The sequence below is a fragment of the Malus domestica genome, chromosome 17 (genome assembly GCF_042453785.1).
Source record: "Malus domestica chromosome 17, GDT2T_hap1".
Lineage (NCBI taxonomy): Eukaryota > Viridiplantae > Streptophyta > Magnoliopsida > Rosales > Rosaceae > Malus > Malus domestica.
Window position 1 is genome coordinate 30235980 of NC_091677.1, and position 15401 is coordinate 30251380.

Genomic DNA, 15401 nt, shown 5'->3' on the forward strand with positions numbered 1-15401 from the left:
TTAATATGATCAAGTCCCAGCTTCAACTGATGAAGTAGCTATTCTAACCTCATGAGTTGGTAACTAAAATATTGTAAAGAGATTATAATTCAGTTTATTAAAAGCATTCACCTTTACGTACAAAAGTCTTAAATTTGATTGATCTTTATGAGTATTCATCGTCGCAATATCATGCCCAAAACCCCCAACGCTAATGCCACTCAAAGAAAGCAAAAGACCAAGCTCCACCCGCGCCTCACCCAAAAGCAGCAAGCTCTTCCACGTTCAGATCCAAAGATCCATGAATTTTGAGGATTATGGTTTGATTATATAGAATGCCAAGTTATAATTAAATTATATATATATATATATATATATTAGCGAATCACTCCTTAAAATCTCTTCGTAATCTTCTAGATTAAGTGCATTGTATGGATTAGGCTCATTGTAAGAATTAGGTTCATTGTATTGTAATTAGATTGTGTATTTGTACCGACTATAAATGTTATATTTGGAAATGAATGAAACATAAATCTTTTTCTACGTGGCATCCTTTTTTATGCTAAATCATAAATAAATCATTTTCAGCTAGACACAAACATTTTTAAAGAGACTTGTTATTTGCACTCCAAAAATCTCATTCTACACTCCTCACAAGTGTATTTTTCTTTCTAATTATAGAAAGTTTGAAATGCGAAATGAGATTTTTGGAGTGCTAATAATAATTCTCTTTTTTAAATTCAAAGAATTTTACTATTTTAATTTACATTATAGGGAGGAGAGAATTTGAACCGACAACACAGTAAACTAAAGAGAAAGATCGTAACCACCAGCACAATTTATCGTGTACGACCCATTTTGAAAATTTCATTTTAATTAGTTAAAATTACGAAAATAACCCTAACTATGGAAGGGTTGACTTTTGTTGACCTTCGTCCATGGTTATGTTAGAATTCTTCTTATATTTTATTCTAGTAGTATTCGTCGATACGAATGTGTAGGCATGATCAAAATCGAATTCGGAGTTAAAACGAAGATTTTACGAATTTTTAAATGTAAGGGTATTCCGGTAATTTCACAAGCGGAAATTTTTCTCCACTTTTGGACCTCTACATGGGTGACATGTGGCACCCACTATTTGGTGCCTTTTTCCTTCCCCTTCCCGTGACCTTTGGAACTCTCTCTCTCTCTCTCTCTCTAGGTGCTCTTCTCTTCGGTGAACCCAACACACACACACCCACACCTACGAGCAACAACCACCACACCATCACCACTTCCCCCATATGATTTCTACAAGTTCAGAACGAGGAGAAACCCCCACTTGTCCTCTCCCCCGTTGCATAGTACCTTCATTGTGCAAAAAGTGATTCCAACGAGTTTCCACCATTTTCCGACAAGGTAAGGTCGATAACTACTCCAAATCTTCATAGATCATGTCTAGAACTGTGTTTAGGTAGCTTTTGAGACAACATGTTAGTGTTTGGACACATAACCCTCGGAGAAACACATTTTTCCAATTTTCCGATGGAAAACAGTGGCTTGCAGGCCATTTTCCGCCCGATCTCGACGTCAACTTTACCCCATCTTGGTACGACTCGGATCCCTACTCTTTTATCTTCTTTTTGGCTTTTGAAAGATGAATTTTGGTTGAGGTTTGACCTCAAAACAGAGTTGGGGAGATTCCCTTCCGAATCTTCTGCCCTCTCATTCGTTGATTCCGGTGGCCCATGAAATAATTGGGCCAGTTTGACCTCTAGCCCAAATGGGAGCCCAACCCATTAGCCTTAATCCATTAGTCTTTTTAACCTAGGATTAAACCTTTTGGCTTGACAGCCCATTAGCCTAGGCCCGGCCTGTTTCCCTTAGCCCATGGCCAAACCCTTGAACCAGCCCACTAACCTTTGGGCCAGCCCAATCACTGAGCCCCACCCAAACCCAAAAGCCCTAAATCGGTCCAACCCACTAACCGTTAAATCGGACCAAACTGGCGTTGACCCAATCGAATCAGATCGTTGATCCGGCGACCGTTGACTTCAGGTTGCCTTTTCGGATTTCTATATAAACCCCTCATAGACTAATTCTGACGTCTTGATTACAAATCTGCACTCCGTTTTCCCAAATTCCAACATTTTGGTAGAGTTTTATTAAATGTAACCTCTTTATGTATAGGTGCATCAGTTGAAGGTGATCCAGTCCATCCTAGTTCGAGCAGCTCTCTGGTAATGGAGTACTTGTGAGTGCCCTTCTAAACTTATATGTTTTCATAAATATTAGCCTAGCATGCATTTCATATTTCATGCATTGAATATGTTTTATATTATGCTTTTTGGATTTCTATGATTATGGATTATATAAAATTCATGATTTAATTAAATGGCTTTACTAAGTATTATGATATATTGAAATTATGTTTTATTAAAGGTTATGAAGTATTGTATTTGCATATACAAATTTCTATGGATTTGAATATGGGTATTTCATGGATACATGATTATGATTTGTATTATGGAGTTATGAGTTGACACTTTGAGTTTGATGAGCTCTGGATTTGATATAAGATTTAAGGTGTGTTTTCGATACTTACCTAGTGGGTTATCATACAATACATCCACACAACACGGGTATATAGATGTCTATGGCCATAAGACACAGTTGATTATATATATATATATATATATATATATATATATATATATATATAGCTCTTCTCTAGCGTAACCCAAAGTCGTACAACTTCACCTACGGGTGATGGACCATGCTTTCATCATTGGCATAACCCATTGCTGTACAACTTCACCTACAGGTGATGGACAGGTATTGCCTTCGGGCGAATAAGGAGTAGATGATATTGATGATATACCCCCAACTTCACTTGCCTAGGGCTAGTGTCGGTGTGTGATGTTATATATCCTATTCTCCGACGTAACCCGGAGTCGTACAGCTTTACCTTCGGGTGATGGACAAGTACTGCCTTCGGGCAACTATGATACCCCTATAGAGTACAACATGGCCGAGATTTATGGATTTTCCTTCGGACGATTTTACTACCATCTTCGAGCATTGTTTTACGCATACATGTTTTACAAATGTTTTCCAGTGCATGCTAGGGTTTTCAGAAAAACCTATTATGTAGTATTATATGTCTTTTCGAAACAAGGGGTTACTATGTTCAAAAAGAAAAATGTTTTCCTGTTATTAGTATTATTATTATAAACTTTGGTCCACTCACCTTTTCTATTTTTGCGCCCTTTCAGGAGTTAGGATCAAGGCACATGATCCTGACATCAAAAAACTTCTGCATAGGTATTCTCGAGTCTTCCCAGTATAGGTATCATTCCCTTGATCGTATATTTTCCTAGTAATTCTTCCATATTATTCTTAGTAGTTGTATGCTCTGAACACATTCTTGCTTTGGCATAATCGTTCTAATTACATATCTTTTATTTGTATGCATGTTTAAAATAGCTTCGTAACCCTCGGGTGTCGGCAAGCACGTGTCTACCCTGGAATGTGGCGATATTGGGGTTGGGGTGTGTCATATCACCTGTAATTAATGCAATCAAACATTTTTCATTAAATGAGTACCATTTTTTCTCATCATAGTACAATGATTGATGGTACATGGTAGTCACACATGAACAATGACATTAGTTCATCATTCTTTATTATTAAAACATTTAAGTAAGACGTATTATTACTTTCTTCATGATCTTAGAAAATGAGTGACTAGCATTGAGGGAAGGGAACGCCGCAGGCAGAAGCAACTTTTTTGGCATTGGGGTTGTTGATGTATGGCTTGAGGGCTGGGTTCTTGATGTATTCACAGAGGCAAGGTTGCTGCTCCTTCAGCTTCTCGCAGCATGTGGCTGAAGGTGGTGTCCCTGACCTTATGGCCTCCAGGCATGGGCTCAACTCCAACGGACTGCATGTCACTGCCTCTGTCGTCCTTACCTCATCGCATAACGCCACCGCCACCGCCACCATCAAACAGAACACCAAACTACCTGATGACAGCTTCATCTTGGTAAATTAGTAGATTTACAATGTGAGAGACAGGTAGAGAGAAAGAGAAAGAGAATATAGTATATGGTGCACTTAGGCAAAGTCCCCCACTGCAAATTTATACAAGGGAGTAGGCAATGCCGTGGTGGATGAGAAGACTCTTGTCATGACTATTTCTTTTGTTTTGGGAAACTTTGGATTCCGTCCTTGATAGACCAAAATCTTAGATTGAAACCTTCTTAATTTGAATGTTTTGTGAGTCATTACGGGGTTTAGTCCATTTTAGTATGTTAGGTTCATTTGCCGATTATCCACATCATTTTTTTTCTTATCTTTTTATGAAAGTATGATAAATATTATTCCTTATGTATAGGGTTTAGCCTATTTTAGTAATAAAAATATAGATACTCTCTATATTAATAGAAATGCTCTATATTTTGAAGGGCTTTCTATGTTTTGATGATTTAGCAATTAAATTGGATAACTAATATGACGATCGAGAAAGAATTTCCCAAACTATATGTTCGTTGCAAATGGACTATATTTACAAGGCTTTCTAAATTTCAATGATTTTGGCAGATTAGAATATTACGATGGAGAACGAATAATTCCCAACTTTATGATTATGAGATGAATGTTATGATCTGTAATTGTGATTACCTTAATCACACTTAGGATTATTGCATTAATTAGTAGTTTGATAAAGGATTAGTTATGAATTAGTTATTTCCTTTTGTCCTTTGTGAGTAGTTACGCCACCTAGCAAAGAATTAAGGCTCTGTATTGCCAAACAATGATATGTGGATGTTATGAATCATTTTATAAAAAAGAAACCATTATTCCAAAAATATCTTAAAAGCTTTGCTCATCTTCCCCTTCTCGTGTTCATCTTCATAGTTATTCCTACTTGCAAGTTGAGTAAGGAATCTGGATTAGGGTCATAATAATTGGTATCATCCTCTCGATTCTGGTCTCCTTCCTTGTATGCCACGCCCTTCGAACGCTGCACGCACCGCTGCCATGGATGTTTGTTTTAATGCTCTCGAAGCCTCTTTCCATGCTCATTTTTCAGCCATTGAAGCTACAATTGTTGCGGCATTATGGGAACAATCGGCGGCTACGGATGATAAATTGCTTGTGGGCTTCGAGCAATTTTGCCGCAAACTGGTGATTAGGGGTGTCGGCGGCTCCAATTCCGATCCAATTTGTGATTCTCCATCTCTCCACCCAAATCTTCCTATTCCTACTGATGCGCCATTCCGGCCACAACATCAGGAGATCTATGATGGCGGGGGTCCACAACCACGCCACCTATGGCAGCCTCAGATTGACTTTCCTAAGTTCACACCGGAAGATGATCCACTTACCTGGATTTATAACACGAAGCAATTCTTCGATTATTACACTTTGGCTGGTCCTCAGAAGGTGTTGATCGTCTCTTTCCATCTGGAGAAGGAGACGTTGCATTGGTTCTGTTGGATGAACTGCTTTCACACCACACTGCATTGGGAAAAGTTTACTCAGGCATTTTGCACCGAATTTGGTCCTTCTGAGTTTGAGGATTGTGCAGAATCTCTCTTCAAACTTCGTCAAACATGTATTCTCAAAAACTACATTATTGAGTTTCGTCGTTTGGCCAATCGTACTCGTGGTGTTGGACCCAAACTGTTTAAGAGTTATTTCTTAGGCGGTTTAAAAAAGGAATTGCAATTTGATGTGAATATTTTAAGGCCTACAACTGTGCATAAGGCGATTGCGCTTGCAGTGCAACTCGACAATAAGTTCTCAGCACTCCGAATTGGTATACAGCGGCCTCTCTCACAGATTAAACATCAGGCAATTGTCCCTTTTGTTCCCACTGCCTCTACAACTGATTTGGTAATTTCCCTATGAATAAGCTTGGCCTTGAAGAGATTACTACGAACTAAAAACGTGGTAAGTGCTGGTTTTGTGTGGAAAAATAGATTAAAGTTCACAAATGTTGTTAGAAACAACTATTGATGCTTGATTTCATTGAGCCTAACAATGAATTTGAAGATGTGCCTTCTAAATTGCAACCTGAAATCTAAACCATGGAACTCAGCGAATGTGCGTTATATGGCACCAATTTACCACAGAAATCTCAAACTATAAAGGTGGAGGGTTTAGTTGGCATACAATCTGTGCGAATTTTGTTGGATTCAGGAAGCACTCATAGCTTCATTGACTCTAGACTGGCCAAAAACATGAGTTGGCCCTTGCAGCCTACTCAACCTTTTAATGTCATGATTGCTGATGAGGGAAACATGAGAAGTTAGGGTTATATCAAGGCTGTATCCCTTGTTATTGGAGGTTATCAATGTACACTTGACTTATATGCTTTACCTTTGGGTGGCTGTGACTTAGTTTTGGGGGTTGATTGGTTATCTACTATTAGTCTTGTCATATGAGATTTCCACCTCTTAACCATGAAATTCTAGAAGCACAATGCCACTTATAAACTTGCTCACAAACCTGCAACTTCTTACCCTCTATAAGAAGTATCTCTGCAGCATTTAGACAAGGAATTTCACACTTCAAACTTAGGCTTATTTCTCTTTTCATTAGACAAAGACAAGTTGGAAGCATTTGAGCTTGATCCAACTCAACTCCACGAATTGCAAGCATTATTAATGAACTTCGATGAGTTATTTGTGCTCCCTATTGCACTTCCCCTAGAAAGACCTCATGATCATCGTATCCCTATGCTTCTGGATTCAAAACCACTAAGCATTCGGCCTTACCACTACGGCCCGATGCAAAAGACCGAAATTGAGAAAATAGTTAATGAGTTGCTGCAATCTGGGTTTATTCACCCTAGTCGTAGCCCATTTTCTTTCCCGGTGCTATTGGTTAGGAAGAAGGAGGGTACTTGGCATCTTTACATGGACTACCGAGAACTCAATTCTATCACAATTAAGGATAAGTTTCCTATACCTTTGATTAATGATTTATTGGATGAGTTGTTTGGTGCTAAATTTTTCTCAAAAACTCGACTTAAGGTTCGGTTACCATCAAATCAGGATGCACCCTGATGACATTGAGAAAACTATTTTTCAAACTCATGAGGGGCACTATGAATTTTTGGTTATGCCATTCGAGTTAACCAATGCACTTGCCACATTCCAAAACCTCATGAATGACATATTTAAACCTTATCTTAGACACTTTATTTTGGTGTTGTTTGATGATATCCTCGTATATAGCACATCTTGGGAGACACTTTATTTTGGTGTTGTTTGATGATATCCTCGTATATAGCACATCTTGGGAGGATCACCTCACTCATCTGAGCATTACTTTCCATAGTTTGAAAAATCATCACTTGTTTATGAAGAAACAAAAGAGTTCCTTTGGTCAGAGTAAAGTAAAGTACCTTGGCAACATTGTTTCTAGAGATGGTGTCGCTGCTGACCCTTCTAAATTGCAGGCCATTGTTGATTGGCTGACTCCAACTAATGTGAAAAGTCTACAAGGATTTTTGGGGCTGACGGGTTGTTACAAGAAGTTCATTCTTAGCTACGACAAGATATGCCAACCCCTTTACCAGTTAACCAAGATGGACGGGTTTCTTTGGTCTTCAAGTGCTCAAGATGCCTTCAGTCACTTGAAACAGGTCATGACTTCCCTACAGGTTCTAGCCTTGCCAAATTTCTCAATCCCTTTTGAGATTGAATGTGATGCTTCGAGGCAAGGAGTTGGTGCAGTTTTGCAGCAACAAGGTCGACCTATTACCTTATCTAGCCAAGCATTAGGTCTTCGAAATCAATCCTTATCCACCTATAAGCGAAAGCTTATTGAAATTGTATATGCAGTAAAAAAGTGGCACAATTATTTACAGGGCAGACATTTTGTGATTCGAACAGATCATCACATTCTCAAGTACCTTCTCAGTAATAGGGCTCACACTTCATTTCAACAAAAATGGGTGACCAAACTCTTGGGTTTCGATTATGAAATACACTACAAAACTCGAAATGACAATTTAGCTGCTGATGCTCTATCTCGGATGGCTGGAGCTATTCCCTTAACTTAGAATGATGTGTCTCTGGATGATCAGAAGTGGCAGCGCACGACTATATCATATCCTTATGGAGGCTGGATGAACGAGTTACGACGATATAATGAACATGATGAATGGATTGTGCAGAAGGTGCAACAGTTGGTTCACGAATCCTCTCATACCGTTACTAAGGATCCTACATTACAATCCAAGTATCACATTGATAATGGGTTGTTAAAGTACAATGTTCGAGTGGTATTGAGTCCTACTTTTTCTTGGAGGCACGAAGTCATTGCCGAGCATCATACAATTTCCACCGTTGGTCATGAAGGGGTTCACAAGACTTATCACAGGATAAAGAGGGGATTCTATTGGGTGGGGATGAAATCTGATATCAGGAAGTCTGTATCCGAATGCCACATTTGTTAGCAAAACAAATACGAAACCATCTCTCCGTCGGGTCTTTTGCAACCCTTACCTATTCCCCAAAATATTTGGCAAGACATTAGTATGGACTTCATCAGTGGGCTGCCCTTTTGCAAAGGAAAATCAATGATGATGGTGGTTGTTGACAAGTTATCAAAGTATGCTCAATTTATTGGTTTAGCTCATCCTTATACAGCTGCTATTGTAGCACAATTGTTTGTGGATCATGTCTTGAAATTACATGGAATGCCAGCTTCCATAATAAGTGATAGAGACCCTATATGTCACGCTCTGATCCCAACATACATCGCAAATCGACACGTGGCAAAAGAAAAAAAATACATTTGTTGAATATGACGTACCATACGGAATGAAATACTTTAACTGCAACCCAAACTAAAATGAAGGTGGCTAAGTTCTTCACAAGATATTTACAAATATGTACATCCCAAAAAGAAGCATAATCTTTGCTTCACTAAGAACAAGTTTGAAGTGCTCAAAAGAAAGTCCTAAAAGATAAAGCACAAGAGTGAATCAAGGGTAACTTAACGCTCCACGTCTCTGATAACCGCACTGCTACCCCCACATACGGACTTCTCGGAGTCTACTTAAACCTGTCACTTGTATGATCAGTGCCTACACCATCGGAATGGTGCATCAGCAAACATCAACCCAAATAAGCTGCAAAGCTCGTGTGAGTGACAATAATACAAAGTATGTGGTACAATAATAAAACCAGCCATCAATGACAATTATAAACCTTGAATATAAATCATGCATGAGAAATCAATACCAAACCTTTGAAACTCCGAATGAGTCACCCAGACATTCAACGATTCGTCTGAAACCATCACAACATCTCATAACCATATTCTCATACAACACAATGAAAAGTAAGGTTAAAGCAACATGGTTCGGCCGAAGCTTACACCTTTGAAGCTATCTCAATCTCAACTACATGAAACCCAAGGTGGATACGATCCCGGACCATCACTTAACGGAATCGCAGAGTAGGAGGGATTTCGGACCATCTCTCAATGGAATCCGAGTGAATACGATTCTGGACCGTCACTCAACGGAATCGCAAAGTATGAGGGATTCTGAACCATCTCTCAATAGAATCCGAGTGAATACGATTCCGAACCATCACTCAACGAAATCACGGAAGGCTAACAACCATAATGTTTAACGGCTCAAAGGAATGAGATGAGCACAAGTCACTTAATTTACAAAAGCTCAACCAAGGGAAATAAAGCACAAATACTAAATTTAGAACGGATCAACGAAGCGGAAAATGAAACAATATAGAAGCAACAAATCCCCATCGCAATGGGTTAACGACCCATCACTAGCCTTCACATTTCATCACATCAAGCCAATCAACAAATCAAACCATATTTCAATATTCATATATCAACTCTCATTTCATAACTCGAATCAATGGCTAAGCATTAAAAATAACAATTCAATAGAAAACATATATATATATATATATATATATATATATATATATATATATAACCAAGTCATATCCACACAGGATAACCATTACGAAAACAAGGTAATCACCAATATCACATATGATAAAGTCACTCACCTGGAGTCCGTGTTAATGCACTCTAGCATGAGAGTCAAGGCATCACGTTCTATCACCGCCTAAACAAGGTACAAGTCCACATTTAAGATTTCCTTCGATAATTCACATACTTAAAAACTCTCATATGTCTCCCATAACAACATTTAATGAGGAATTGAACTGTCATTCCAAGGTAGGGTCCGTGATCTTACGTCACATATTCTGTAAGATCTGATCACTAGATTTTCACTTGTAAGTTCCTAAGGTCTTCAAACAATATCTATCATAGCATACTAAATTTGGGTGTCAATTCAATGGTAAGATTGCCAATTGTTAGAAGAATCAAGTGGTGGACCTTATCGATAATATACTCAACCAACAACATTTTCATAAATCAAATGTCATACATCGGGAAATTCGACTTTTTCCAAAAATTCTCAAATTTTACAAGAATGAAGATCTCAACAAGTAGAGTAAACTTTATACCTGTGGCCTAGTCCAATTTGGCCGGGAAGGCCCTCAAATTGGCTTGCACTCATTGAAACCCTAAGGTGGGTGTTCTTCAATTCGGCTTCCTTGGTGTTCCATCGCCCCACCCACCAGTTGGGTCTTGTTCCTAGGTCCAAGGGAAGTTGATTAAGGGTGATGGTGAATGGTGATACTCACCGGAATGACGAATCATCGTCGAAAACCCCCAGGTTCTCCGGTGGAGTTCTACCCGAATTAGACCTTAAAAACCCTTGATTTTTGGTGGAGGTGGAAGGAGGAAGATAGTTGAGCAGGTTGCAGGTGAAGGAGATAAGAAAATCAGTTGAGAAATGGTAGAAATTTGCATGAAGTTGGCTGGTTTTGCCAAATGACCAATGGAGTAAACGGGTTCCAGAAATGGGGAATGAAAATGTCCACCCCCGTATTCGTCCTTTTTTCATCCTCCCCTAACAGGTTACCTTTAACCCAATTATATATTTGGGCCTTTAATCCTCCAGTGGAAATTAAATAATTTCCACAACCTAAAGTTTCACAATTTCAAACGTCTGTAACTATACCGTTTAATTCGGACTCGCAAACGATTTTTGCCTATGCGTTCGTGCGTTTGAGATCTATTTAAAAATGCTAGTTGTAACTTCAAAATATCAACAAAAGATCAAGATTGACTATGAAACTTCCAACTCGATAACTAATCAATTACTAAACTTATAATTAGCAGAATTAAAATTAACTAATAAAGATAACGTAATCGCGAAATACGAATTTAAAATACGAAATACGTAATAAATGGTGAAATTCTAGGGATGGGATTTCACACTATATTTCCGAGTTCTTTCTGGAATGAGTTTTTTAAACTCCACGGGTCCAGATTGTGTTTTAGCTCGGGTTATCACCCTCAAAACGATGGCCAGACCAAAATTGTAAACAAATGTTTAGAGACATATCTCCATTGTTTCACCAGTGCACAACCCAAAAAATGGCTCCAGTGGCTCAGTTGGGCTAAATGGAGTTACAACACCTCCTACCATACCTCTTCCAAGTTTACACCTTTTGAAGTGGTTTATGGTTACCCTCATCCTCACCCTGCCCCCTATGAATATGGCACTGCTCAGGTCGAGCTTGTTGAGGAACAATTGGTGGAAAGGGATAGGCTTTTCCCTATGTTGAAAAACAATTTAGAAGTGGCAAGAAATTGAATGAAAACTCAGGCTAATAAGCACAGGACAGAGAGAGAATTCGAAGTCGGGGATTTGGTTTACCTTAAACTAATTCCATACCAACTTCAGTCCTTGTCTTTCTCACTCTTACCACAAGATGCAACTCAGATTTTATGGCCCTTATGTTGTTGATGCTAAGATGGGAAAAGTTGCATACAAACTCCAATTACCAGCTCATTGTAAATTGCATCTTGTGTTCCATGTGAGCTGCTTGAAGAAACATTTGGGAGCCAATGTACTGCTAACAACCATGTTACATACGGTGCAAGATGATGGACTTTCTCAACCAATTCATGTTGCTATGTTGCAGAGGCGAATGTATAAGAAGGGTAACATTGCCGGAGTTCAGTTATTGGTGCAATGGGGCGAATGCAGCAAGGATGACTCTACTTGGGAAGACTTTGATAACTTCACTGTGAGGTTCCCTGAGTTTTTGCTTTGATTTAACCTTGAGGACAAGGTTCTTTTACAAAGGGAGGGAAATGTTATGATTTGTAATTGTGATTACCTTAATTACACTTAGGATTATTGCATTAGTGGTTTGATAAAGGATTAGTTATGAATTAGTTATTTCCTTTTGTCCTTTGTGAGTAGTTATACCACCTGGCAAAGAATTAAGGGTATATATTGCCAACCAGTGATCTGTGGATGTTATGAATCATTTTATAAAAAAGAAAACATTATTCCAAAAATATCTCAGGAGCTCTGCTCCTTTTCCCTTTCTTGTGTTCATCTTCATAGCTATTCAACATGCAAGTTGAGTAAGGAATCTGGGTTAGGACTCAAGCCCAAGGGAAAAGCCCATCCCAAAAGACTAGCCTGATAGGAAGGAGGACCTCAATAACTTAAGTATCACTACACAATTACTTATGTAGACGAAGTGGGATCGTAACAATGATTAATTGGGAAACTAAACTTGGGAAAATTTGGTGCGTTTAAGTCGAGAACAACTAGCATTAATTATTTCGAGAAAGTGGATGCACAATATATTAGGCCTGACAAACCGGTTGTGTTCGTGTCATTTTGTGTCATACCCATTATTTTAAAGACTTACGTTCTATTATCTCATCAGGTTCTTAATGGATGACTCAATAACAACCTGACTTGTTAGTTAGCTCTTAACGAGTATGGCTAACGGCCCGACTCATTAACATAGTGACCCGAAACCTGTTATAATTGTGTCGGTTCATGTAGGATAAACGGGTCAAAAAACTCCAAACCTACAATATACTTGGACTGAAGGAATAACAAAATTTTGCACTCAAGACAAATAGAAGAGAAAGTATACCATATATGTGTGTGTGTGTGTGTGTGTGTGTATGATTACAAATATTCATAATAATAGAACGTAATAGTTAATGATACGAGAATGAATGACCAAAACAGTTGTGTAAATCAAATTTAACGGTTAAACACCGTAGCATTGGATAATATGTAAAATTAAAGCCACACTTTAATAAGTTTAAACTAAAGAATGTAGGAAACTGTTTTGGTTTTATAATTTATTAGATATAGTTCCATCAAATTACCTATATACTGTTCATAATGTCTACAATTTTAACTCCTATAAGAATATCATACTGTGGTGATCTTCCAATGTGCTGCATTATGGAAAACCCTTCAGTCAAAATTAAGTATCAAAAAGTTAGTCGTAAAGGGTATTTATTGCTTTACCAGCCAAAGGAAGCGAACAGCATCAACAATCTCAGCACTGCACTTCGTAGATTGATTTGCAACACCTTCAACTAATTACTTTCTCAGATACTCGACCAATTGTTCATGCTTACTTGGACCACCCAAAACACCAGCCAAGAGAAGAGGTAGGACACACATAGTAGCCAATCTCTTAGCCACAGTCGTTCTTGGCCTCAAACCTGTTATGTGGATAATAATATATCCACAATTAAGAGCACACGCAACACCGGTGTGAAAGGATTTCAAGTAGCTTTAAAGTTATTACCTTTGATTCCGGAATGCGTTGCAGATGGGAAAAATGTCAATTCAGCTTCTTCCCCAACAGCTAACAAGAATACAGGCAGCATTGTGTGTGTCAAATAAGAATCCCCGTAGAGTTCTGATACAGCCAATAGAAACTGCATTACCAACATTTACATCAGAAACAATTAATAAAGTATTGTTGATGATGTAATATAAAAAAGACATCATAGATAGAGAAAGATACCTTGGTGATTTGGCTTCGCAAATTGTCCTCTTTTGGAGGTAACAAACATGCGAGCTGTATTAAAGCAGGAAAGCAGTCGACATGTAGCCACTCAAATGCAGGCAATTGAACATGTCCACTACCGAGATAACAAAATTCTCAAGAGTTATAGTAAATCAATTTAACAATATCAATACCTAAAGACAAAAGTCAAACGGCTATGTTCTGTCCGAAAATAGTAGACAGGCCTGAATAAAGAATATATAACAAAGTAAAATTAAAATTTAAAAAAAAAGGAAAAAAGAGAAAAGAGCTTACCCTGCATACAATTCAAGGAAAGATTTGGAAAATATTGTTCCAGCTGTTTCGGGATCAGAAGAAACTGGGCACATCTCAATTGCTTTCTGGTGCACATATGGAAGAATTTCCTCTAGCATTCGTAGTAAAACATCAACATTCCAGCGTTCTCGTTCACCTAAAACATGAAGATGGGACTCCACGGAACCTTCAACGCCCGAAAGAGGAGGACAGCGCTGCAATGTCACAAGGATGCAAATTAAAGAAAGTATTATTAGAGAGACCATAGTCATAAGTGGAAAATATAATTAAACACAAACTGACCTGAACAGAGCTTGATATATGAGAGAGTAGAACTCTTAAGATATGGTCTAATTTGTTTCCCCACTTGTTTACTGCAGGGACTAATTGCTTAAGCGTCGTTTCCACCACCACTCCAGAGGGATCACAGACCAATTGGAACATCAACTCCTCGACCTATAAATAAAAATACAGTAAAATATTGGAGAAACGTATCCTCGACTACTTTATCCATTTATTTCTTGTCAGTCATCATATTATGAGGAAAAATTCTCCATTCCCTAGACCATGTGGCATCAACCTGTTCTAGAGCTTACATTGTAGCCATTTCTGTTAAGTCAGAATTCCTCTCCATGAGAGCCTCTGAAGCATATTAGTGAGGCTGACCTTGAAATATGTGTCCATGGTCGGGAAGAGTGGAAGCAGCAATGTGAGATTACGTGCAGCAGCCTCCCGGACAACAATTGCAGAATCTTCTATGAATTGTTGAACAATGGACAATATAAGAGAATCACGAATCTCAGGCCAGACAAACTCTGCAAACTCTCCACATGATTGAGCAACTAGCAGCCTGCGTTCCTCATACATAAGATGTATCTGCAACCCACAAACCGGAGAAACATAAGAAAAACTTATCATATCAGAAATATGAAAAGGTTAGACACGATCCTCTTCTCTCAAGGCGGGGCTCAAACTTACTTGTTCCCAACACTGGGGAACCAATTCTGTTCCTGTTCTCATCTCTCCTACATTCTTAGCAAGGTTAACACATGCCTGAAATGCAGTTCAAAGATTCAGGAACAAGTCCAAACAATGCAGCTATATTACATATAATGCGGTAGTTTGAATATTAGCCTACATCCATTATAATTCTTCTCTGCTTTTTTTCTTCTTCTCTGCTGCTCATCTGGGCGTTTGATTAGATCGAAGAAT

General features: G+C 38.4%; 2 protein-coding genes across 2 annotated transcripts; both read right to left on the minus strand.

Moving 5' to 3' along the window:
* Window positions 1-3705: 3705 nt before the first annotated feature.
* Window positions 3706-3999, minus strand: LOC139193470 (non-specific lipid-transfer protein 2-like). Its single transcript, XM_070816494.1, has one exon. It carries the CDS (start codon window positions 3997-3999, stop codon window positions 3706-3708), a length of 294 nt encoding a protein of 97 aa, XP_070672595.1.
* A 9453-nt stretch (window positions 4000-13452) lies between these two features.
* On the minus strand, window positions 13453-14723 carry LOC108172338 (uncharacterized). The gene is made up of 5 exons (XM_070817414.1): window positions 14493-14723; window positions 14190-14404; window positions 13893-14010; window positions 13671-13803; window positions 13453-13584 (listed from the first exon to the last, which is right to left on the minus strand). The coding sequence occupies exons 1-5, from the start codon at window positions 14631-14633 to the stop codon at window positions 13460-13462; spliced, it is 732 nt and encodes a 243-aa protein (XP_070673515.1). The 5' UTR covers window positions 14634-14723; the 3' UTR covers window positions 13453-13459.
* Window positions 14724-15401: the final 678 nt, after the last annotated feature.